Raw genomic sequence first — 25,071 nt, forward strand, 5'->3', positions numbered from 1 at the left:
GACGGCCAGTCAGTGACCACAAAGGAGCACCATGAAGTCAGACCAAGTAGCCATGAAAGGTTTGAACACCACGAAGTCAGCCCAAGGAGCCATGAAAGGTTCAGGGAAACACCGTTGCTGGGATTCAATCTTAGAAGGTCATAGATAAATTCATTGAAATTTAGATTAGTTTGGGGCACCTGGTTGAGCATCCGACTTTTGATTTGGGCTCAGGTCATGAACCCAGAGCCATGGGATCGAGCCCCGAGTCAGGCTCCATGGTGAGTATGGAACCTGCTTGAGATTCTCTCTCTCTTCTTCTGCCCCTCTCCTCAACTTGCATTCTCTCTCTCTAAAAAATTTTTTTAATTTAAATTAGTTTGTTTCTTCTAAGTATAAGCTCTTGGTAGATAGTTCAAACAAAGAAAGATATAAGACAAAAAGCAAGCTCTCTTCTCTCTCCTCCCTCATACCCAGCAAGTCTAGCACCGTAGTTAAGAATTAGCCATTGTTAAGTATATTTCTGGAAATTTTATCTATAAAATCCTTTCAAAACTTGCTTTAAATTTAAATTATGTATTAAAATTCTATGTAAATCTTGTATTTCAATTATGTGTTAGATTTTAAAATTCATGGTACAGATCATTCAAATCATATGTGACATGAGTTTTTTAGTTTAAGAAAATACACCAACATCTTTCTGCATAAGCATTTATGGCTGTATAGTGTTTGGCTGTAAAGAATTCCATAGTTTGTTTTTTAGATGAATAGATTTGTTCCCATTTTTTAATAATTTGCTATCATAAATAACACTACGAGGAGCATCCCCACATACCCACATTATCTTGTGCACTTAAGCACAGAAGGAGAAATTCCTAGAAGAAGAATTCAAAGTAGTACTGAAAAAATGAAGACTGTGGGCTTGGAGTGGGAGGAGGCCGTGAGGCTGAGGGTCTGGTTAGGAGGCACAGAGAAAGCAGGAAGCAAAAGAAAGACAAAAGCATCAAGAGCAGAAGTAGGGCATCTGGGTGGCTCAGTTGGTTAAGTGTCTGACTTTGGCTCTCGTCATGATCTCGTGGTTCATGAGTTCGAGCCCGCATCAGGCTCACCGCTGTCAGCGCAGAGCCTGCTTTGGATCCTCTGTCCCCTCTCTCTTGGCCCCTTCCCCTGCTTGCTCGCTCTCGGTCTCAAAAAGTAAATAAAACATTTTCTAAAAAAAAGAGCAGAGGTAGATCACAAACATGGATGTGACCCAGAGAAGATGGTGGAGAAAGCCTGAAACAAACTTTTCGCACATCTTTCCCCTAACCACCATCCACCACATACTACACACATGCGCGCGCACACACACACACACAGCAGCTCTAGTATAACTGACCTCCATTCTAATGAATGCTGTGAATTTTAACCCTTCCGTGTCTCATGTGGAAGCAGGTCAGAGCGATGGGGCTCATACAAGCAATCCCTGGAAGACTTTTAAAACACAACAGAAGTCCCAGGAAGTCAGACAGAACACAGCCTGGGACAGTGGCCTGGAGAGCAGCTGCCCCTGATGACCTAGATTTACACCAGGGGACAGACTCATTGCTAAAATTAGCCCCGTAAAGTCATCATCATTTTTCTTATACCAACTACCTTTATAGGAGTCCTGGGGATGGTGAGGGAATTGAAAAGGGGGCAGATAGAAAAAAGCTTCATTTCCTGAACCCCCCAAACTGCATTGTGTCTTCCAATATGATCAAGGGTATCCTGCATACCGATATTGAGATGAGAAAGCCTAAGTCAAAATATTCAAGAAAAACAAACAAAAAATTCAACCGGGGCAATGAAAAATGTAACCGAACCTCAATAGCTCCCTCTGCTGTCATTTTGGGTAATTTCTAAAATGTTTTTGTTTTACCTTTGTTTAATTTTGTAATTATTCAGTTTGGAACCACGTTAAGCTGAGGGGCATAAAAGCCAGTGGATAAAATCCTTACCACTTTACCTACAATTGAAAGCATCCCTCCTGTGTCATGAATAATGACCATTTTATGATCAAACCTTTCCTTCATGGAAGAGGTGTTAGTGTCATTTAAAGAAGTGACTACGTTTCTGAAGTGAACGGTGATATATTTGCTTCAATAACAAGGAAACACGAACCTCTAAAAGTAAGACTAATTTTTAAAAATAAAATTTTTTAAAAATGTTTTTATTTCTGAGAGAGAGAGAGAGAGACAGCACGAGCAGGAGAGGGTCAGCGAGAGAGGGAGATACAGAATCAGAAGCAGCTCCAGGCTCTGAGCTGTCAGCACAGAGCCCGACGCGGGGCTCGAACCCACGAACCGCGAGACCATGACCTGAGCTGAAGCCAGACACTTCACCGACTGAGCCACCCAGGTGCCCCTAAAAATAAAAATTTTCAAATTTCACTGGTGTCGGCAATGTTGGGTTGCGTAGAAGCTGAAAAGCCAATGGCTTTGAAGAGGATCTACAGTTGGGTGGAAAGAAGGAAAGAAATGCTAGCCAAATTTTGGAAAAATGACCACGTTCTTCCCCATGAGGACAGCCGGGACAGCTGGACAGAGAGGAGCGAATGAGGAGGAAAAGCTGCTACATGGAGGATGCCATGCAGCGTGCGTTTCATTGTCTAACAAATCTGGGTGAGGATATTTCTCGTGTGACAAGGGAGACAACAGACAGGCGCATTTAACTGCTTGGTCCGTCAACAACCAAGTGAAAGACTGGGGCCCAGATTTAGAAGAGTTTGAAGTGGAAACTAGAAATTCTGGGCTTGAAGTCCTGTTCTCTCACTCACCGGGATCTTAGAAAAGTCAGAGCCTCCCAGCCTGTTTCTTCACCTATAAACGGTGATGAAATCATCTCCGAGGTCCCCTCCAGCAGTCTAAACGCTCTCCGTGTAAATCACCCTGGATTCCCAGTGCGTTCTCTGAGCCACAGAAAATCTGATTTAATGAGGATTGAAATTTTGGGAAATGTTGGGAAAAAGCAAGGAAGGAAAGAAGGGATGGAGGCAGACATCAAAGGAGCATAAAGAGAATACTAATGGTAAGTCGGGGAGAGGTACCTGGGGGGCTCAGTCAGTTAAGCAACCAACTCTTGGTTTTGGCTCAGGTCCTGATCTCATGGTTCAGGAGTTCGAGCCCCGCGTCAGGCCCTGTGTTGACAGCATGGAGCTTGCTTGGGATTCTCTCTCTCTCTCTCTCTCTCTCTGTCTCTCTCTCTCCCCCAATTAAATAAACTTAAAAAGAAAAAGAAGGTAAATGAGGGTGTTATGAGGCAGTCAACTTGCTCCTTGATAGGGAAAATTATGTCACATGGGTTTTTTTCAAGCAGTGATCGGCAGCACCAACTATTGCCTACCCCAGGCCTCACGTGTCCCTAGGCTGACTTCTGGTTCCCAGGTAACGAAGGCCGCCATCGCAGCATTGGTGACACCAGTTGCGTTCATCACAGTGAAAGAACCGGCTTGGAAGAGTCAATGTCCTTGAACCAGCAGCAGGCAGTGCTTAGGGCAGGAAGGAAGACACAGTCCCTTAGCCCTGCGCATGGCACACTTTACAAAGATCTTGCACAAATAATCTTAGATAAGTTTCATAAAGAACATAGAAGGCGAGAGAGCAGTGACCAGAGGAACCACTTCAGGTACGGCGGTCGGGACATGCTCTCTGAAAGTCATTTCAGCGGAGAAGAGGGCAAATATCCAGTATAGGCAGGGGCAGAACTTGGAGGTAGGAAGGAATCCTACGTTTGTGGGGGGACAAGAAAGCCGGTGTGGCCGGAGTAGAGAGAGAAGGTGGGGACCCCAGAGAGAGTCCAGGCCGGGTAACAACGGGAATGAAAATACAACTGAGGAAAGCAGAGAAGAGGAATCGGTGATTACTTGGCAATTTCTCCTGCTCCGATTCCCACTAGCTGTGCTCGGAGCGTGCTGAGTTTCATGTGTGGCTCTGAATAAGCAGCAGAAGGGGGGGTGCCGTGAGGGGTGCTGACTGAACGCGAGGGGGCGGCGGGCGCGAGGGCTGGGAAGGAAGGAAGACGAGGCAAGAACAAGCATTTCCTTTCCTTTCGGGTGTAAGTATTCTCATAAAAACTCTTCACAGATACATAGCAGAACTAATTTTGTGGCACAAATCAAAACTGATTTTTAGTGTTAAGCCATTCATGTTCTTGTTTTTATAGGCAAGGAAGTATCGGATAAGTTAAAAGAGAAAAGTTCAATGATGACTAAAAACTATGAATCAATACATCCCTTGTGATGAGTATGTTGAGATGTGTACTTGACCTTATGGATCAAGAAGGAGAGAGACTGGTGACTGTCTGGTGAGGGAGGTCCGGGAGTGTGATGGCGGGAAGTTGCCAAGGTAGGACTCCTCCAGAGGTGATTCGTCAGACCTTGTTAAGGACACCCATTTACACAGAGGAATATGAACACCTCTAGACCATCAGCAAAGTGTGTCCCAGTAAAGCAGTTCCCCAAAGGAGTCTGCAATGCAAAATGTATATTTGTAATCCTACTAAGATTTTTCCTCTCTCATTCTTTCGTAAGCACACAGTCCCGTTTTCCAGAGGATTATGTAGTGATACTGCAAAGGTTGAACACAAAAAAGATGAAAACCCAGCTGCTATTAGATGAAACATTAAGTTGCTTTAAAATGTTTGTTTTAACCTCCGGTATGGGAAATACAGATAGAACCTATATGAACAAAACTCTTTGGGCTCCTCAATAATATGTGTGTAATGGGGTACTGAGACTACGGAGTACTGCTGCCCAGGCTTTCATAAATTTGAAATTATTATTATAAATTATGAATATCGTGTATCACAAATATGACACTTCTTGGTGATAGCTGTATTACTGATATATTAGGAGTGCCCATTAAGTACTGGGAAGTAGAGCCAGGTATCAAAACCATTCAAAAAAACCACTCTAAGGTAGTAAATAGTCTGTGTGTCTATAGTGGGCCTGTGGAATGTTCCTGAGTGGGATAGAAAAGAAAATCTACAATAATGAATTGTCTGAAGTTTTCCTTGAAAATAGTGTAAGTTGGGGCACCTGGGTGGCTCAAGTCTTGATCTCTCGTGAGTTCAAGCCCCACATCGAACTCTGTGCTGTCAGTGTGGAGCCTGCTTTGGTACATGCTTTCTCTCCCTCTCAAAAATAAACATTAAAAAAAAAAAACACACAAAAAACGGCAATTTCTTAGAAAGAAAGAAAGAAAGAAAGAAAGAAAGAAAGAAAGAAAGAAAGAAAGAAAGAAAGAAAGAAAGAAAAAGAAAGAAAGAAAGAAAGAAAGAAAATAGTGTAAGTTAAGGCTTCATTGTGAATGGAATAGGGTTTCCTCACCAAGCTAAGACAAAAATGTCTTTTTAAAACTTGAACCTTCATGAGAAAGCTGTTCAAAGGGTCTTCTGTAAAATCTTTTTAAAATCCGGTTGAAGGAGCACCTGGGTGGCTCAGTCGGTTAGGTGTCCGACTTCAGCTCAGGTCATGATCTCACAGTTCGTGAGTGAGCCCCGCATCGGGCTCTGTGCTGACAGCTCAGAGCCTGGAGCTGCTTCAGATTCTGTGTCTCCCTCCATCCCTGCCCCTCCTCTGGTCTGCTTCTCTCTCTCTCAAAAAATGAGTAAACTTAAAAAAATTAAAATCCAGTTGAAAGTAAATACTGATGCAAATGAGTAGTTTATTTCTACTTCTATATGCTATTGGAAAGCATTCCACTGGTTTTTCATTTGTTTTTAATGTGTTTCAAATATTGCCTGGAAAGCAGTAAAAATTAAAAAGCAAAACCAAAATAAGCCTATCTGGAAAGCCTAGGCTACATAATGCCAAAATAACTATTTAATGGCTGACTTCCTCTTCCTTAGGCATTGTTTTTTCCCTTATTAAAAGAGAGAAATGGGGAAAAGCCCATCAGTTTATACAAACTCTCAGAAATTAAACATGTGCCTTTCCAAAAGAGAAATGGCTTACTCAAGGCAACTCCCAAGACTCAACAAGGTTTCAGTGGCTGTAAAGGTAGACACCAGTAACTGTTACTGGGTTTATTTCTTCTCTTCCACATTTCACACAGAAAACATTCCTCACAGCTTAGATATTTGAAATACATATGTAAGTGCTAGCACATTATATTTTCTAAGTGGTATGAATACTTTTCTCTATTACATTTATTTGTGAAGATATCATAACAGCTTATCATTACACATGTACACATGCAACCACATGCAGAAAATGGTTAACCTGTTTAATGCAGAGGGAAACAAGTTTGGGGACTTAAAAAAGGGTAATTTAGATTAAAATCTTAAAAATGAACAGTGTTAAATAATGGAACGGATTCATAAAAAGTGATACAAACTTCAAACATTTTAATTTAAAACAGATGTATACTTTAATTCACCCATTATTTTATATACGTCCAAGACTTCTTGTTGACTCAAGTTCCCTGATGCGTTTCGTCTATGAACCACACCTTACCTCTAATGCATCGCCTAAGATTTCCCACCGGAGTGAGAAGTGAAAATCTGTTTGCAAACTATGTGCAAAGTTCCACATTTTTATGACTTTCCTGACAAGTTTTTACAGTTTTCTGATCTATACCTAGTGAGATAACCCACCTCTATTAGGTAGTTCCAAACTGTCAGCTTAGTTTTCATTGAAACAACTCTCTCAGTCACATTTTTTTTTTTATCAGTTTACATATTGAAATTGCATACAAGAAACAGGTACAACTAGAATGAACAAGTTTGGAAGGAAGCAGAGATGACCCTTGGGAAGCACACAAAGATGGACAAATGGGAAAACAGCCATGGGATGCAAGTACCAAGGGTGCTCCAAGCACCGGGTGCCTTACAGAAGAATGCAACGGTCAGTTCATACAGCACGTCCCAGCAGAAGTAATAAGCTTCACATGTTAGTCGGAGATGATAGTCTTAATATTAGCATGCAACAATATTTTTATTTGTAAACCTTTTACCTTATACCGCAAAATATAATCTCTTTCAAATAGGTATTAGAAGAGTTAAAACTGCCATCTTATTTCGTGGATGTCAAATACCTCTTGCTTCCAAATTGCACAATACCATGGATGAAATATGCAAGTGACACATCCACATTAGCGTTCGCGTTCTGACCTGTGCATCGCCTGAGATTTCCCACCGGAGTGAGAGCTGAAAATCCATTTGCAAACTATGTGCAAAGTTCCACATTTTTAATGAAGCTCTTACTATTTACTAATGGTAAAGGCAATTTGTACATCGGCCCCCATGAAATGGAGGCTGCCCCAGCGGCCAAGCCGTCGCAAAACTAAACCTAGGTCAGCCTGCACTTACCTGAAACGCTGTCAAGGAAACCTATCACACACCAGTCACAAGCTCCCAAGTCAGCCTCTTAGCTGGCTCACCTCACCCTGGAAAGGAGGAGCGGCTGACCAATCATGACCTCTTTCTGGGTTGCCTCTCCTGGCATTCCGTAAAACTGGCACTTGCACAAAATCTTTCGGGAAGAGCGGAGAGCAGAGTGGAGACTCCTTGGGGGCCACTGTGCTCCCGAATCCAAGGATTGTTCCCTTCCAGAAAGGACCTCAAACTCACTGCTAAATTTAGTAATTTGTCATTTGATACTAACATACTTAAATGGTATCAATATCAAGGAGCATTTGTAACCAAGCAAAACATTTCTTCTTGGGATCTAATTTTCATCTTTGGCTTCATTTTTCTTCTATTGTTTATAGGTGTTCTCAGGTTACCCCCTCTATTTTTGCTTTCCTTTTGGGCTCATTTGCCTTTGGTTCTGCCTCTGCTTGGCCTTAGCCAAGTTAGACGAACTAACTCTATGTTGTTACACTTTACTTATTTAGAAAAAGCGTAACTGACAGTCACTGAAAAGTACGAACACCAAGAGTTGGCTAGACAAAGAGAAATGACAGTTTAAGCTTTATTCGGGAAGCAACTCTTCTCGGGATCTCAGTGATATAACACTACGGATTGAAAAGTAATCAGCTTTCTACAACCTCTAAAGTACTTGTAAGTGGTGAAGATTACCCTGAGAAACCTTCAGTGACAATCAGTAAATTTTAAATTCTCCCTAACAAATAAAAGAGGATAGAACTGTTAACATTTGAAGCCTTGCCACAGACCCAGGGATTGTGCTAAAGACTTTATGAATGTTACTTCATTTAATCCTCCCGAAATAGGATCTATATTCGGTCTTTATTTTTAATTTCTTAATTGATGAGGAAAATCGAGGCTTGGATCTAGCTTAGTGGACCCAGGATTCAAGGACAGGTCTGTAGGCCTCCAAAGTCCATGCTCTTGGCCAGAATATGATGCGGCAGCCTCAGAAGTATCTCAAGGGGTGACTGGGTGGCTCAGTCCGTTAAGCGACCGACTTTGGCTCAGGCCATCATCTCACAGTTCGTGGGTTCAAGACCCACATCGGCTCTGGGCTCATGGCTCAGAGCCTGGAGCCTGCTTTGGATTCTGTGTCTCCCTCTCTCTCTGCCCCTCCCCAGCTCACGCTCTCTCAGAAATAAATAAACGTTAAAAAAAAAAAAAAAGTATCTCCAAAGAATCCCATCAAAAAACAGATGCCAAGCTATTTAAATCACCCTTTTTTAAAGGAAAGAACCACTGTAACCCTAACTGGTTAGCTCCTAACTCAGGGCTTTCAGCCCAGCCAAATCTGAATGACCATCCATTCTTGTCTATACATGAAAGACTGAGTTACTGTGTCACCATCTAAATCTCCTTTATTAATACATCTTCAATCCCCTTGTTAAAATCATCATCTTACATATACATTTAGAACTGAGAGTAGGTAGGAGTCTCCATTAGAATTCCTCCAATACACAACTGTTCTATTGAAAAAAAGAGGAAGGGGAAAGTAGAAAAAGCGTTCTAAAAAGATACAAAAAAGAAAATATATTGATACAGGCTGCTGGGATGAGACTAGATAGTGACAAACATATTCTCATGCTCCTCTTCAGAAATACATGGATAAAGGGGAGCACAACTGCCCGCTCGTAGGCAGACTGCGATTCTTTCCAAGGAGCACAGGACAGCATGGAGAAGTGACTTTGCAATGGATAAACCCAACACGACCTCGGCCAGCATCAACGAGCCTATGTGTGGGTTCTCCCTCTCTGATATGATGTGATGGAAATGGCCATTTCCCTTTGGGGTCTTCCTCCCCAAAACTCATAACCTCAGTCTAATCCTAAAATGACAAAATAAATCCCAGAGGGGCATGCTACAAAATCTGACCCGTACTCAATACTGTCAAGATCATCAGAAATAAGTCTGAGAAACCACCAGAGCCAAGAGGAAGCTAAGGACACATGGCAACCAAAAGTAATGGCATCCTGGACTAAAAAATGGACAGGAGACAACATTTTAAAAATATGAAAAAAGTATGGTAATGTATCATCAATACCTGCCTACGAATTGCAACAAATGTTATTATACTAACGTAGGATGTTAATAGTAGCAGAAGCTGGTTGTCAGGTGTATGGGAACTCTGTATTGTCTTCCAAAGCTTCCTGTAAAATTATTCTAAAAATATAAAGCATATTTTAAAAATCCATAAGGATGACAGGATAATGAATGAAAAAAACCTTGGATTTCTTTGGGACACATAATTCTCTTTGTCTCTTTTTATCAATACAATGGACAATGAGGATTTTGTACCAAAGAACTTCAAAAATCACTGAAGGAAAGTAGTAGTCAACGAATAAAACCTAACTGAGGTATTCACTACTTATATTCTGTAAATAAAATTATTTTATTAAAAATGATGTTGGTTTCCAAACTTATTTTCTAAAGACCGAACATTCACCATTGCTAGAAGGTCATAGCCTAGAAAGTTCTTTAAATCATAAATCACAAAACTTCAGAATGGCAAAGAACCTTAGACGCATTCTATACCAATCTCCAGGTAAGTGCACCAAAACACGGAAATGATTTGCTCAATGTCAATCTACCAGTTAGAAGTAACTCAGAGTCCGGTCTTTCAACTTCTAATCCTAAAACGCTCCCGTATCTGATAATTGCGTTCTGATTCCAGAGGTGTCAGATATACCCAATGTTTTAAAGTGACACTAAGTATCTGCATCCCTACATGTGTTCTATGTAGCAGGGAGGGTGCCTGGACAGGCAAGCGGGGTGGCGGGAAGGGATGAAGAACTCAACAGTGTTACGAACTCCACTTAGGTCCTCCTTGCATGAAGTTTTACAAAGACAGTTTTCCGTTTACATTTAGTCCCAAAGTTGCACAGGTAACTCGGATTCTGAACTTAGTGCAGTATACACCACTTGCGCTTAAACTGCCACTACCACGTGGACTTCCCACTACTGCACCAAGAGAATGAGAATACACCTCAAGATAATGCAAGTGCCAAGGACTGTAATTAGAAAGCTAAGGACCTGGAGTTGGTCAGTTACCTTCTGACTGCAAGAACATTTTGGTTCCACGGTGCCTGGGTGGCTCAGGTGGGTAAGAGTCCTGGCTCTTGGTTTCTGCTCAGGTCATGACCTCACATTTCATGAGTCTGAGTCCCACATAGGGCTCTGCGCTGACAGTGTGGAGTCACCTGGGATTCTCCTGCTCTCCCTCTCTCTCTACCCTTCACTGTTCGTGCTGTCTCTCAAATAAACAAAACAAAACAAAAAAAAACCCAACAACAAATGGGTGGCCTCAAATATAAAAATGCGGATGCAATGCAAACACTCCCTTTAGGAAATGACTGGTAAAAGGAGGTTCCGAATGATGCCACAGTGCGGGACACCTGGGTAAGATTCCGTAAACCTGTGCCCTGTTCACAGGCCGCACAAAACTCAACTCAGTTTCCCCCATCAGGACAAGTACCTCAGATAATCTAAGAGCTCAGCCAATAACCAATGCACCATCCAGATTCATCACAGACCCTATCTACATAAGCTCTATCGATCCCAAAGGATAACACACAGACTGTTTGAGAAGCGTCCTTGGTACCAAGAATGGGGGTGAGGGTTATTAGACAGCTGGTACCACCACTTGCTCCTATTACATGAAAACAAATAAGCCTCTTTCTCTTTTGCTGTAAGTTTAGTACTAAGCGCATGTAATTCAATAAGCTCACTGGAGCAGATAAAGATTAGGATAAACTGTTAACCTCCCTCTCTCTAATTCCCCCCACTTAATTTAAATGGCCAACTAAAATGAGTGATACATCTATTTGTATTCGAGAGATATGTCAATCAGGAAACCCATAACAGGACAGACAAGAATGCTGTTTTCTGGCAGGCAATACATATTTTTGAAGATAAAATGGAAAAAAACACAGATATGAGTGAACAATTTTTATTGAAACCCTCAAAGATTAAAGAGGACCAAATGGTGAGTTTGGGTACCATAACAGAAAATCTCACCTAACTGTACCATCATTCACAGGAATGAACAAACCCAAACACGACAAAATTCAAATTCTCATGTAATTGCTACAAGTGAATGTAAATGAACTAATCATTTTATCATAACCTTTCTTTAATCATACGAAAAAGAAGGGAATTTACATGGCATAACAAAAGATATGCAAAACTTAATGAAAACACAATTCTCTTAATTTCTCAAACTTATTTTTATAGGATGCAGAATGCACTTGAAATGATTAAATGACTTAAGCTGATTCTTTTTTATTGCAAACTGTTTTAACATCAGCTTAACCCCCATGCATGGTATTCAAAAAGAACACAGCTTCTGAATGAGAAAGATCACTCGAGTTAAAACGAGGAATTAAGTATTGAAATTAAGAAAAGGCTGGGGTTTCTTCTGAAAGGAATCTTCAAGTACCAATATGTATAGAGAAAGAATACTAATTTTGGTTACATTTTCCCCCTTACTGTTAAATATACAAACTATAATACCTTTCAAAATAAAATACCCACATAAGATAACTTTAATAAGAAACATTCAAACCAGATCTTGGAAAAATATTAAGCAAGAAATTTACTGGGCCAATAAGGTGTTAATCTGTGATTATTCAAACACCCGGCGAGGGGTCTCCTGCGGCCGGGCCCGGCCTCTCTCCCTTTTGGTCCCTATACAGTTAAGAAGTATTCAGTTAGTTGTGCTATTGAGACAATCTGTGATCATTTCACTTAGAGAAAAAACGTTTTGCCATACATTGACAGACCAAGGAGGAAGAGAAGGTAGGTGCTCTGAAGAAAACTTAAAGAAGAAAAAAATCACCAATTTGAAAAGATAAAAGTGCTGTTTTCTTATGTGTGGTTTTTTCCCCAAAGGAATACTGCACCCATTTCACTTAATATTAAAATCCAGGTTAAAGGCACTGGGATGTACTCCTCACCATGAATAGACTACTCGATTACATCTGACATCTGAGTCTACTTTTGCAGTCAGCCTGCTTGCTGAGTGAGTGACACTTCTTACATAGAAACCTAATGTAAATTAAACAAGTTTGAATCCACTTATAATGTAACTAGTTTTATAAAAATATTCAGAGTTGCTAATAAAGCACCAAGAAAAAGAGAACCTCAGAGAGAGGACTCAGACCCTTTCTACAAGGTCACCCCTTTACAGCTCTGTCTAATAAATAGGACCTCCAGAGTGACAACAGTCATCTTTGACACGTCCTACCTGTATAATCTTAGGGATATAGAACATTGCTGTGGTGACTATCCCCAAATGCCAATCTTCACTATAAATAGTTAAGAGACAAGTTACAAGATTTCATGGCTTACTCTTAAACAGGTAAAATAGGTGCAATTTTCCTTTAAGAAAGTCTTCTATTCTGTAACATACCACTAACGTTTTGATGTTCCCTTCAGTAAACACTGACAGAACTACACCGGGACTACCAAAGAGCCGTGAAGTAGTTACGATTATCTGCAAATACTGTGTTTTTCTCGCTCGAACACAGTATTTGTACATTTAAGAAAACATTGTACAAAAAATTATATAAATGAAAGCCTCAAAAAAAGATCTGTCACTAAATTTTTGAATTGAAGTGACCAAAGACCACTGTAAATGAAAACATTTCTAAACATGATGTAAACATAAATGGAGTAATGCAAAACATCAAGGTATTCAAATCTACTATATTGCTATTTTCACCCTTAATGTATCTTTCTACAGTTTTCTCCTTTTGGAACAGTAATATAAGGGGCAGTACATTATCTTCATTACCTTATGCCATCAAATCAGTTAATACAGATGCTTGACACGTTGAATTATACAAAATCAATTTGTTTCAAGTTACAAAATTAATGTTGATATGTAATTAATGAAAAAAATAAGATGTTAAAAAGATAACTATAAGAATACCCAGATATATGCTGTATTCCCATTTATATAGATCTGATCAATAAAACATCAACACATTCACTTAGATACTGATTTAATCCATGGATCAAGGCCATATTTTCAAAGTATTTTAAGGATGCCAGGACACTGCAAAAGCTGGAGAAAAGAGTTGAGGAACAGTATATGCTTGCTAAACAAGAACTATTGTTTATTTAGCTAGTGAATACCTAGAGTAATAAATTTTTACTTCATGATCGCAATCAGGCTCGCAAACACCCAGAAATAGGAATTAAGGGTTTTAAATGTAGTTATAAAGGTCATAAAAAGTCTGATTAGACTGAGGTACATTACTCAAAATTTTGAGATTCATTAAGTGGTAGCAAACAAAATAATTCCTCAGACAAATGCACATTTTTCAGTATACATATTACTGGGGGGAGGAGGGGAGAAGAATGTGCATTAACTGGTGAAGTCCACCAAGCTGCATATCAATATTCTGTTACACCAAACAGTTTGAAGACAAGGGAAATGTTCTAATATAATTTCAGATTATGTTTCATTTGGCTAAAATAGAGCTTAAGGTTGCTTTGCCATATTAAAAGTTTACTACAATAATTTTTCACATAAACATTTAGACTTCAACTCCAGGACTAAATATGGCATGATTATTTTGCTTTTAATCTGTCAAATAGCTAAAAATTGACAATTTAAAAACTACAACAAAGAAAAAGTTGAAGCAGTGTGACTCTTACATCATTGAACCACTTCTAATGGTTAACTGTTAGTATTTAACAAATTCAAAGAGTTAATGAACCCTTGCATTCATTCAGTCTTCTGTGCCTTAGCCAGGGTGCATAATTACAAAAGACAGCAGATACTGGTAAAAGCTTCAGGACACAAAGTGCTTGACGAAGTTACAGTTCTCAAGTGTGTTTGGTGAGAGTGTAAGGGCAGATGCGCTGATGAAAACCATTACAAGAAGAGTCAATTCTGTGTTAGAGTTCAAAGATGTCACCTTAAGCAGAAAAAAAGCTTTAATAATGTCTTCTTTGACTTATTAGGCATTTCCAGAGTCTACATCATTAGTGTTGTGATTCTAACAGGACATCTTCATATGGTTATTGTTTGTTTCTATTTCTCTCCTGAAAGAAAAGCACAGAGAAGTTTAATAAAATACTATCATTATTTAAAGGTTGAAACTATTTGCACTATAATAAAAAGTTATTCAAATACTAATTCAAGGAATTAAAAAAGATTTACTACTACCTATGAACACTATTGAGGGATGATTACCACAAAACATTTTAAAACAAAGAATTTCAAACACAAAGACCTTTATCAAGAGAGTATGGCCTTCTCCACAGCCCTATTTTCCCATGAGATTTTGTTTAAGGTGAGAATATGAATGTCTTTCTAGTCTTTTCAATGAGCTTTTAATGGTGAGTATCAAATAGACTAAACAGCCTCTGTGGCAATTTGAAAACTATTGGTTAAGTAGGGTTAGAAGGTAAAGAGCTGCATTAAAATGTACTAAAATTGCATTAAATTAAGAATTTAGTGTTAATTAAAAAATACTCTGAATCATGAACTTCCTCCATATCATATTCTCATATTCATCAGATTATAACTTTTTCATATCAAAAAATCTTAATAGTTTATTAGATTATTAACTATTATTATTAATTCCTTTCAGAAGGTGGAAATCCCCTGAACAATAGTTAAACTGAGTGGTTTTCATGTTTATTACCCCAATATATACCTATTACATGAATGCATCATGTAGTTTGCACCATCTTGTAACACCGTTCACAACCTTTAACATCAGAACAATCTCTAAGACTTTTGGAAACACAGACTACTGAGCTTCAAATATGTGAAGCTACACCTAGGAGCCTGCAGTTCTAACATGTTCACAGGTTATCCAGACACTGCTGGTCCAGAGAACACACTCTGAAAAAGACCTGTGTTTAAACATATAAGACTCTCCCTTTTTGCTTTTACTACTCCCATTTTATTTCCATTTTATTTATTTAGAGTAATAAATATGCTCTATAATAATATGAGTATGCTTAGCAAATGGACTATATAATAAACATGAATATACTTCACAAATGATCATTAGTTTCCAATCCTGTGACAGCATCAGAAAACTGTATGTTAAATTCCAAAGAGAACTTTATAAGTTCTTTGTTACTAAATTCCTTTGATTTTAATATTACTTCTAAAACTTGAATAACAGTATTTCATACAAAAAGCTAATAAAAAAAAGTCCTCCCTACATGATAACTACAAATAAAATCATTTCATACACACATTTTCAGTGGAATACCCTAAAGTTAAATAAAACTTGTGGCACCTGGGTGGCTCAGTTGGTTAAGCATCCAACCATGATCTCGCGGTTCATGGGTTCGAGCCCGCCATCAGGCTCTGTGCTGACAGCTCAGAACCTGGACCCTGCTTCAGAGCTAGCTAATTAATCACATTTGTAAAGGATAAACAAAAACAAAAATCCAACAAAATGAAGAAAGAAAAAAAGACAAAAAAAAAAAAAAAAAGAGAGANAAGAGAGAAAAAATGGTACCAGGATGTTGTAGTCTAATTTTATGCAGGTCCTAAAGCTTTTGAAAAAAAAGCCTAATCATAAAGTTCAGTTCTAAACTAAAGAAATAGATTTGTCTGAAAAATTCTGAAGCCTACTTTAATTAGCCAGATATAAAAGCTACAGAAATTCATCAACTCCGTAAGAACCTTGAAAACTACAGAAAAAAAAAATGGCACTATTTAAGGATAAGTTGGACAAAGAGAAGTTTAACTCAAGGAAGATGATCAGCTATATTAAGAAGGATCATGTGTTATTTTAATAGAAGTCAGAGATACTATTGCAGTTTGAACTATAATCAACTATGTACTTTTTTAAGTGAATCAAATTTAAAATATATAAATTACATACATATTACAATAAATGTATATATGTAATGCATAAGTTCTAACTCAATGGACAGGAAAAGAGGAAAATAAAAAACACATATCAATACAAAAGGACAGAAGGGTAGGGGACAGACTGAATGATCTAGATTTAATTAGAAAGTACAAATTAAGACAGCAGAAATACATTTATATCAAGCATCAAAAAAATGTATGTTCATCAATGAAACCATAAATAACAGTACTGATTTTCAAAAATCCAGTTATACATGATTTCCAAGAAAACAACCTAAAGCATGAGGGCACAAAGTTAAAAGTGACGAAAAGACATAGGACAACACAAACCAAATAAAGACTGACACAGCCGTATTAACACCAGACAAAACCACTGCTGGGAGATAACATGGTCAACACATACTAAATAACGGACATTTTAAAAATAAGCTGCAATAACATTAAACTAAAAAACAACTTTACATACATTAAAAGTTGTCAGAATTCTAAAGAAAATTTGACAGGTTTCTCATTACAGCAGGAGAAATTTAACACATTTCTCTAAGTAACTGGGTAAAGCAGATATCTTAGTAAAAATACAGAGTGAATGTACATACATACTACAAAAAAAAAAAAAAATCGAACCAATTATAGGGTACACACTGAACAACCACAAAAGGTGACTACATTCCAGACCAGGAAACAAATCTCAATAAAAACCACGGTCCATGACAGGCACCATCACATTTTCTGACATCAGTTTTAAAAGCAAAACAGATAACAACTTGAAAAACCTTACCCACATTTGGAAATTCTAAAACACATTTCTAAAAAATCTCCCAAAAAATCGTGATGGAAATTCAAAAATTTTTACATCAGTACAATAATGAAAATGCTTAGTCTAAGTCCCACCAAATACTTAGAAATTTATACTTGTAGAACTTTTGAAAAGGGGGAAAATGTCTGAAAAGTAATGAGCTCATCATCCAACTCAATCTGTTAGGAAATGAGTAATAAACCCCCAAAAGGAATAAAAAAGGACAGCAGCAGAAAATAATGAAACAGAAAACAAGAATAAAGAGAACCAAAGAGAATAAAAATTGGTGTTTGGCGGGGGAAATCTATTGAGGTCTGGGAGAAAAAAAAACCTAACAATAGAAAAATCTCTTGATGGGGCGCCTGGGTGGCTTAGTCGGTTAAGCGTCCGACTTTCGCTTAGGTCATGATCTCGCGGTTCATGGGTTCGAGCCCCGCGTCGGGCTCTGTGCTGACTGCCAGCTCGGAGCCTGGAGCCTGTTTCAGTCTGTGCCTCCCTCTCTCTCTGACCCTCCCCTGCTCACGCTGTCTCTCTCCTAGAAATAAATAAAACACTTAAAAAAAAGAAAAAAGAAAAAAGAAAAATCTCTTGAAAGACTAATTTGACAAAGAAGATACATTAATATCAAAGGACTGATACAATAAAAAAATAACAATACCACTAATGCCAATATGCAAAAAAAGCTTAAGACAAAACAACTTCCTTAAAATATGATTTACACACAATTTACCAAACTAAACTCAAGAATAAATAGAAAACCCGAAAAGAATTATAATAAAGAACTTTAATCAACAATTAAAAATCTACCCCAAACAAAAACCCACCAGGCTCACATGGGTATGGGTGTGTGTGTGGGTGTGTGTGTGGGTGTGTGTGTGTGTGTGTGTGTGTAATCTCCACACCCAACGTGGGACCTGAACTCACAACCCCAAGATCAAGAGCCACGTGCTCTTCTGACTAAGCCAGCCAGGTGCCCCACGCTCTCACGTTTTAGATGTGAATTTAATTAACTGTCCCAGAATTGATAATTCTAAACTTACACCAACTATTCCAGAGACTAGAAGGCAGCGGACGATCTGCTGACGTATTCTGAAGTTAGCAATACTCTGACACTAACAGTGTCAGGAAAAGCATGAAACAACTAACAGTCGGGTCTCACGGGTTCCAGGGGGATCTCCTAGGGGCTGTTTTGCTGGTACCAGACTGAAGAGGCGCCAAGGTGAGAACGGGACAGACAGAAAGGCTAGCCCAGTAATAATCCAGTACAGTAAGCTCTTTGGCAGGACTGACAGATGCCGAGCGAGTGAAGAGCTTGGATTCCAGGCACGTTTGGAAAGCAGAGCCAGCAAGTGTTACTTACTGACAGGCTGAGGAGACAAGGAGCGAGAAGGAGAAGTTTCACAAATGAGTCCGGCATTACTGGAAGGGGAGAGGGTGCGGGGCAGACAAAGCAGCCGCGTTCTAGTAAATTTTAGATGCTTATTAGACAACGGAGAGAAGATGTCAAACAGGCAACTGGAGACAGGAGTCTGCAGAGAAGAGGAAAGGGCCAGGACGGGTGTACAAATTTGGAAGCCCTTAGAATGGTAACTGTCCACCAACAAAACTTGGGTCTTCCTGAATACGGTCAATGCCTCCTTGGTTTCAAGACAACAAAACAAAACCAAAAAAACCCACGCTTATATTAAATAGACCTAGAACTGCACCTGACACTGTTAATATTAAACAGATATTTAAACACAAAGAGACATCTGTGGGCATGCTCCCAGCGACAGGCCGCTAGAAATAGGAGACTAAGCAATGGCGAGCCGTCAGCGAGAACTACGGTGGCGTTCTGAGGTCCACAGCACACAGCTGCCATCATAAGGTGCACGTGCTGGTGTGCTGCTGCAAGTAACACAGGGAGAAAGGGAACGAGAATCATTCAAAAGAAGCCATGGTCCCGTACACCTAAAGGACTAGGTCTTTGGTTCAGAAGAAGGCATTTTAAACACACACACTTTTTAAGACACGATTCCAAAGTGACTCATAGAAATTTTATCTTTATATAAAAGCTGTAGAGGAACTCTTCCTCCTCTCCTTTTCCATTAACAGAGCTAGGCCTCAGACGGGCAGGTTCGGAGATTAGAGGGCGTTAGAGTCTGGTATAGGGGCTTCTTCCCCACCTTGAGCTGAGCACTGGAGACTAACATGAGCCTAAGGTCAAGATCCCGAAGCTGGCATGTGGAGATGAGCTCCAGGAGGAAGTTTACTTGCCAACCCATGTCTTTTTGACAGAGTTTAACAGATGAGCTAAGACTTTTCTACCTAAGAAAACGCTGGAAAACAAAAGTTTTCTAAGACAGGCCAACAGCTTGCCCTTAACATTAGAGATAAATGACTTACTTCCTTTTAATCACTGGTAGGTTTATCACTATTAGCAATAGTTCAGTAACCAGACCTGAGATTAGAAAGGCCACAAGGAAGGGTAAAGTAAATGTGTATCTAAGAAGCCACACCATCCCTCCACCACCCCCCACCCCCAAAAAAAGAGAGAAAGAGAAAGCACTAGGAACACGAGTAGAATAACACAGAACTACAGAAGGAGCTAGTGAATAACTGGAAGGAAAAAAAAGAAAAAACAGGCAGGCAGGCACTTGAGATCCAAATGCAAAAAGACAAACATCTCTGTCTAGCTTAAAAATCTAACTTTCAAACAGTATTTCAGTAGATGAATTAAACGGGAAAATGGTCACTGCCTCATTTAGAAAGTAGAATATTAAGTCCAAGAAATACCTCAAACTACCAATTAGGGAAAAAAAGAGCTGGACATAACAAAGAAAAAACAATTAGCGAACTGTAGGATACATCTAAGACAAAAAGAATATTCTAGAAAAAAAAGAATACAAAAGCTAAATAAATTTAAAAAAAAAATTGTGAAATTTATTCCTGAGAAAGAAAGAGAGAGAGACAGGGTGAACAGGGGAGGGTTAGAGACAGAGGGAGACACAGAATCCGAAACAGGCTCCAGGCTGAGCTGTCAGCACAGAGCCCGACACGGGGCTCAAACCCCTGAACCGTGAGATCATGACCTGAGCCGAAGTCGGACGCTTAACCGACTGAGCCACCCAGCCACCCCAAAATTTCACAAATTCTTTAATACTCTTTCCTGCATGAGGTGGGGCTTGCTTTTCCTTCTTTAAAGTGTGGGGCTGCAAATGTCCATCAACAGATGAACGGATAAAGAAGATGTGTCTCTCTCTCTCCCTCTCTCTCTCTCTCACATACACACACACACACACACAATGGAATATTAGTCAGCTATCAAAAAGAATGAAATCTTACCATTTGCAATGACGTGGATGGAGCTAGACTGTATTATGCTAAGCGAGGTAAGTCAGGGAAAGACAAATATATAATTTCACTCACATGTGGAATTAGAAAAATAAAATATATGGGAAGGAGAGGGGAAAGAGAAGAGCAGCAAACACGAGACTCTTATCTATAAAGAACAACTAAGCCCTGATGAAGGGGGGGGGGGAGAGGGCTAGAAAGGGGATGTGTATTAAGGGGGGAACTTGTGAGAAGCACTGCATGCTGTATGTAAGTGATGAATCACTGAATTCTACTCCTGAAACCAATACTGCACTGCATGTTAACTAAAATCTAAATTAAAAAAATGAAATAAAGTCTGGGGCTAGACATACTGACTTGCTTCTAAGAACAGAGTATGCGAACGGAGAAAAGGGACATTTACATCAGAGAAACCTAGCAGATACAACCTTAACCAAGCAATCAAAATTGATATTATGAGTAGTAAGTTAACACATGATAAGATGAGAAGGACATATCTCTTACGTACTACTCTTCTCATAAACTCAGTCTAATCACGGGAAAGCACTAGATAAACCAACACTGAAAGACACGTTATAAAGCACCTGACTAGTACTATCTTAAAAAATGTTAAAGCCATGAGAGACATAGAAACTGTCATAATTTAGAGAAGACTGCGGAGACATAAAAACTAAATACAAAACTGGTTTTCCAGTTCTTGAACAGAAAAAGACATTAATGAGAAAAGTGGGGAAATCTGGAAAAGAGCCTGTAGTTAACAGTACTATACCAATGTTAATTTCGTAGTCTGAATAAACATACTATGAGTATGTAACATGTCAATATTAGGAGAAACTACATACAGAGAAACATCCTGTATTATCTTTCAACATTTCTGTAAATCTAAAAATTACTTCCAAATAAAGGTTTAAAAAATCATAGTAGAAAGTTAGAAAAATACAAGTCCCAAATATATTAAGTATTGTATTGCTACAGAAATATGAAATACATAGATGTTCTACAGAGTACATTGCTAACTTTAATGGTTGCCCAGCTTCTCTTTGTATTGTTTATGAGAATAAGTTAAATTCTGCCCCGAAGTTAAAACCAGTGAATTATCAGACTTAAATTAAAAAGAGGAGGGACACGTTTCGAAAAAAGACAAGGTTTTAGATGTACAATGACTGTAATTAAAATATATCATAGATTCAAATCTTCAGAAGGAACATTAATTATTTACCAGAATTAAAATCTACACCGACTGGCTTACACAACTGAAAAACTTTACACTAGAGCATAGAACAAGGGCAATAACAGATGGATAAAACTCCCAGCTGTTCAAAAGCCTGTGCCATTTGTCCAGATCCATTAAAGTGTTTTAATACTGAGATAAGCTTCTAACCTGCACTGTCCCAAAAACATGATCGATCATTCTGCAGTAAGAAGGCAAAAGGCAAAAGATATAAGGAAAGAGACCAATTCTGCACTGTGAAATAAATTCTAAATTTTAAGAAAAATTTAGAAGATAACAATTATGCTTTGGAGGCTCTGTTTTGGGAAGCCAAATCTTCGATTTTTTGTAAAGTTTCCATGTAAGTGAAACTTAACATTCTTGATCCCCTGCATGACTACACTAGAATAAGAAACTGCTTTAAAAGAGTCCAGTGCCCAAGTCTGCATTTAGAAAATAAAGAAGTATTTCAGGTTTTAAAAAAGAATAGATGCAGTCTAATAATTTATAATCAATTTATCTGTACCAACCAAAGATCAAGTAATCTCAAAGTGTACTGTAAAATGGAAGAGTTAGGAGTAAGTTCAAATAGTGAAAAATGGTGGACAACAGTCATAACATATATTAGTTTAGGTACATATGAGAATAAGAACATGATTCTAACAAGTCTTATAACATCACTCATGACACTAAATTTTTTGTTTATGTGTACTCTTATTTTGATTTTAGAATTTTCACTTAATTCCACATTTAAGCCATACTATATTAAAATTAAACTCCCACACAAAAAAGAAGCATAAAGATAAAAAAAATTAAAATGATCTCTACTTATAGACAATGGGACTATTAGGCAGAAAATCCTAAGAATATTCTATTAGAGGGGCGCCTGGGTGGCTCAGTCGGTTAAGCGTCCGACTTTCGCTCAGGTCATGATCTCGCGGTTCGTGNAAGATACAAAATATTTCTATAAACCAGCAACAAACAACTGAAAAGTAAAACAAAGTATGAACTACATTAAAAAATAAAAAATACCAAAATTAAACTAAACTTAAAAAAATAGAATATATTCATCAGGAGACATGCAGGGCCTCAATACTCAAAAATATAAAACTTCACTGAGAGAAATTAATTATGTTTGTCTGTCTGAGCAGATTGAATTCCACAATGAAGGGCTATTTGTCTTTAGTGTTTTGAGAANAACCCCACGGTGCTGCAGGCTGAGCAGACAAGCTGCACAAGCTGCGCCAGCACAGCCCTCCCACAAAATGGCTGGTCTGGGGGCCCAGGAGCAGAGGCCCCCAAAGCCACATGAAGGGATCCATCCACATGCAGTTCTATTTTGGAATCAGAGTTTGGTCTGTTTACAATAAAATAAAAAAAATAAAATGAGTACATTCCAGGCTTTAAACTCAAAAGTGGAATTGTTAACTAGTAGCTTTTTTATACCTTAGTTATTTTATTATATAGTCTATTACCTTTTTTCCATTCTTCTGTTTATTTCAAATGCAAGAGAGAACACACCAATATTAAATGTGTAATGTCATAGAGTTGAAATACCTTTCTATAAATTCAGTTTTCTGTCAAGAGACAGTGAAGTCAGTTTCACTCAGAAATTAGAGTTCAATATAGTAAATTTCTAAATTAAGAAACTGCACATTAAAATTTTAAAATAAATCATTAAGTGTACAAGAAAGACAATTCAACAATTTAAGTTATGTCCCAAAACTTAAACAAGATAATTCCTATCACCTAAGTACATATGTTCATGCAGTAATCATGTATTTGCTGCTGAAGAAAAATAATTGAGATACTCATCAAATTTAATGATGACTGTTCATACTGTAATAGTTATGCAACAAGTCCCTCTGAAAGATCTAGAAATAACCCAGTAAACTATAGATAGTTCATTTACTAAACTTCTAAAATTCTGTAACAGCACTGAAAAAAAAATACAACCACTATTAACTCTCCTATGGGGCAATAACATTCATCTGGGAAAAAAACAAAAACAAATCAGAACTATAAAACAATAATCAGAGCACATCATTTCCCCAACTCTGGCTTACAAAGAATAATTACCAAAATATTCAAAACAGAGTATTACTATCCTCAAAACTGTATCATCTTGACTATACAAAAATATCAATGTTTTATCAGAATTACTCATTTGAGTATGTAATATAAATGTGTATAGTATCAGCGTGCCTGGCTGGCACCTGTGACATGTGACTCTTAATCTCAGGGTGTGAATTCAAACCCCACATCGGGCGTGGAGCCTAATAAACAAAAAAGTTTATGGTATCCAGTGTGACACATCTGGTGTCAAAAACTATTTTCCAAAGAAATAATATTCTTCAAAATTTACAGTAAAGATCAGAGGAAAAACAAGATTTTATGTACTGGATTTGTTTCTGTTAATCATAACTCAACTCAGTATAAAAGAAGCCCATCCACAAAGAAGTTTACCAAATGGTAGTTGAGCACAGACTTGGACTAACTCTTGATCTTTAAGAACTATCATTTGCATAATCGGAAAAACATTAAACTAAATGCTCTACTTAAGAAAAAGAAGAATAGAATTGTCAGAGAAATGCTTACTGTTGTCACTGGTAGAGTTATTGTTGAAGTGACTTCTATATTAACAAAAAACTTGGGTCACTTTGAGACAGACCTATCATCTCATCTTAGAATCCAAATTATTCCCATTATGAAAAATATTATTGGAGGTACTAAAATTTACTCTTTCAAAATAACTAACAAAAGCGTTGGTGGTATAGTGGTGAGCATATTTGCCTTCCAAAATAACTAACAAAATAGTATACGTGAGGAAAATACATATAAGATTCTAGAGATTAAAATGGCTTAATAAGGATTTTATTATAATTTTATTATAATTATGTCTTGTTTTCGCATAAACTGCAGGTTTTCATCTCTTTCTGAGACAACAGGTAAATACCTTATTTAGGAATTCATCTCAAGGTTACAGGCAATTGAAAACTCTAATTTCTATGTGGAAATAAAACTAAACATTTCACTTGAGATTAGGTTTCCTGATCAATAAAGGTTTATAAGAATGAAAAAATATCTATTAGGATCTAAATGACTCACATAAACAATATTTCAATAAAAGGATTATCAAAGTAGTCAAAAATAGATTCTACTGCTGTGATGATTACTCAAATTTATCTATACAAATATACTCAGAACATTATTAGTTTTTGTTCTCTTTCTTATTTTCCACTTAAACTAGCTTTATCATCAGAATATATTAAAAATAGCAAGTTAAAGTAAAAAGTAAGCTCCTGTACCCACCTCTAGTCCCTTCTAGTTTGAGTTCCTCCTAACAGGTTGCCAGGATAACTTTACGTAGCATACTAACACATAAACTTAATTTTTCAATGCAGGCGCTTATCAATTTCCACTGTATATGATAAGTAATTTATCACAGGGGACGTGTTACATTCTCCTTCTCTTCCCCTCCTTCCACTAGAAGCCACACTATCTTTAGTTTTAGTG

The 25,071-nt window shown here is 38.1% G+C and overlaps 1 protein-coding gene across 5 annotated transcripts in view; it reads right to left on the reverse strand.

Annotated features, from left to right (window-relative positions):
* Positions 1-11,300: 11,300 nt before the first annotated feature.
* The window catches only part of YTHDF3 (YTH N6-methyladenosine RNA binding protein F3), a 39,392-nt gene continuing 25,621 nt past the window's right edge, over positions 11,301-25,071 (reverse strand). For all 5 annotated transcript variants that reach the window (XM_077751801.1, XM_077751802.1, XM_077751803.1 and 2 more), the window contains one exon: positions 11,301-14,418. In XM_077751801.1, the coding sequence (XP_077607927.1) occupies positions 14,395-14,418 (24 nt within the window). In that variant the 3' untranslated portion in view covers positions 11,301-14,394. The remainder of the gene's footprint in view (positions 14,419-25,071) is intronic.

The sequence above is a fragment of the Crocuta crocuta genome, unplaced genomic scaffold, assembly GCF_008692635.1.
Source record: "Crocuta crocuta isolate KB4526 unplaced genomic scaffold, BGI_CrCroc_1.0 scaffold20, whole genome shotgun sequence".
NCBI lineage: Eukaryota > Metazoa > Chordata > Mammalia > Carnivora > Hyaenidae > Crocuta > Crocuta crocuta.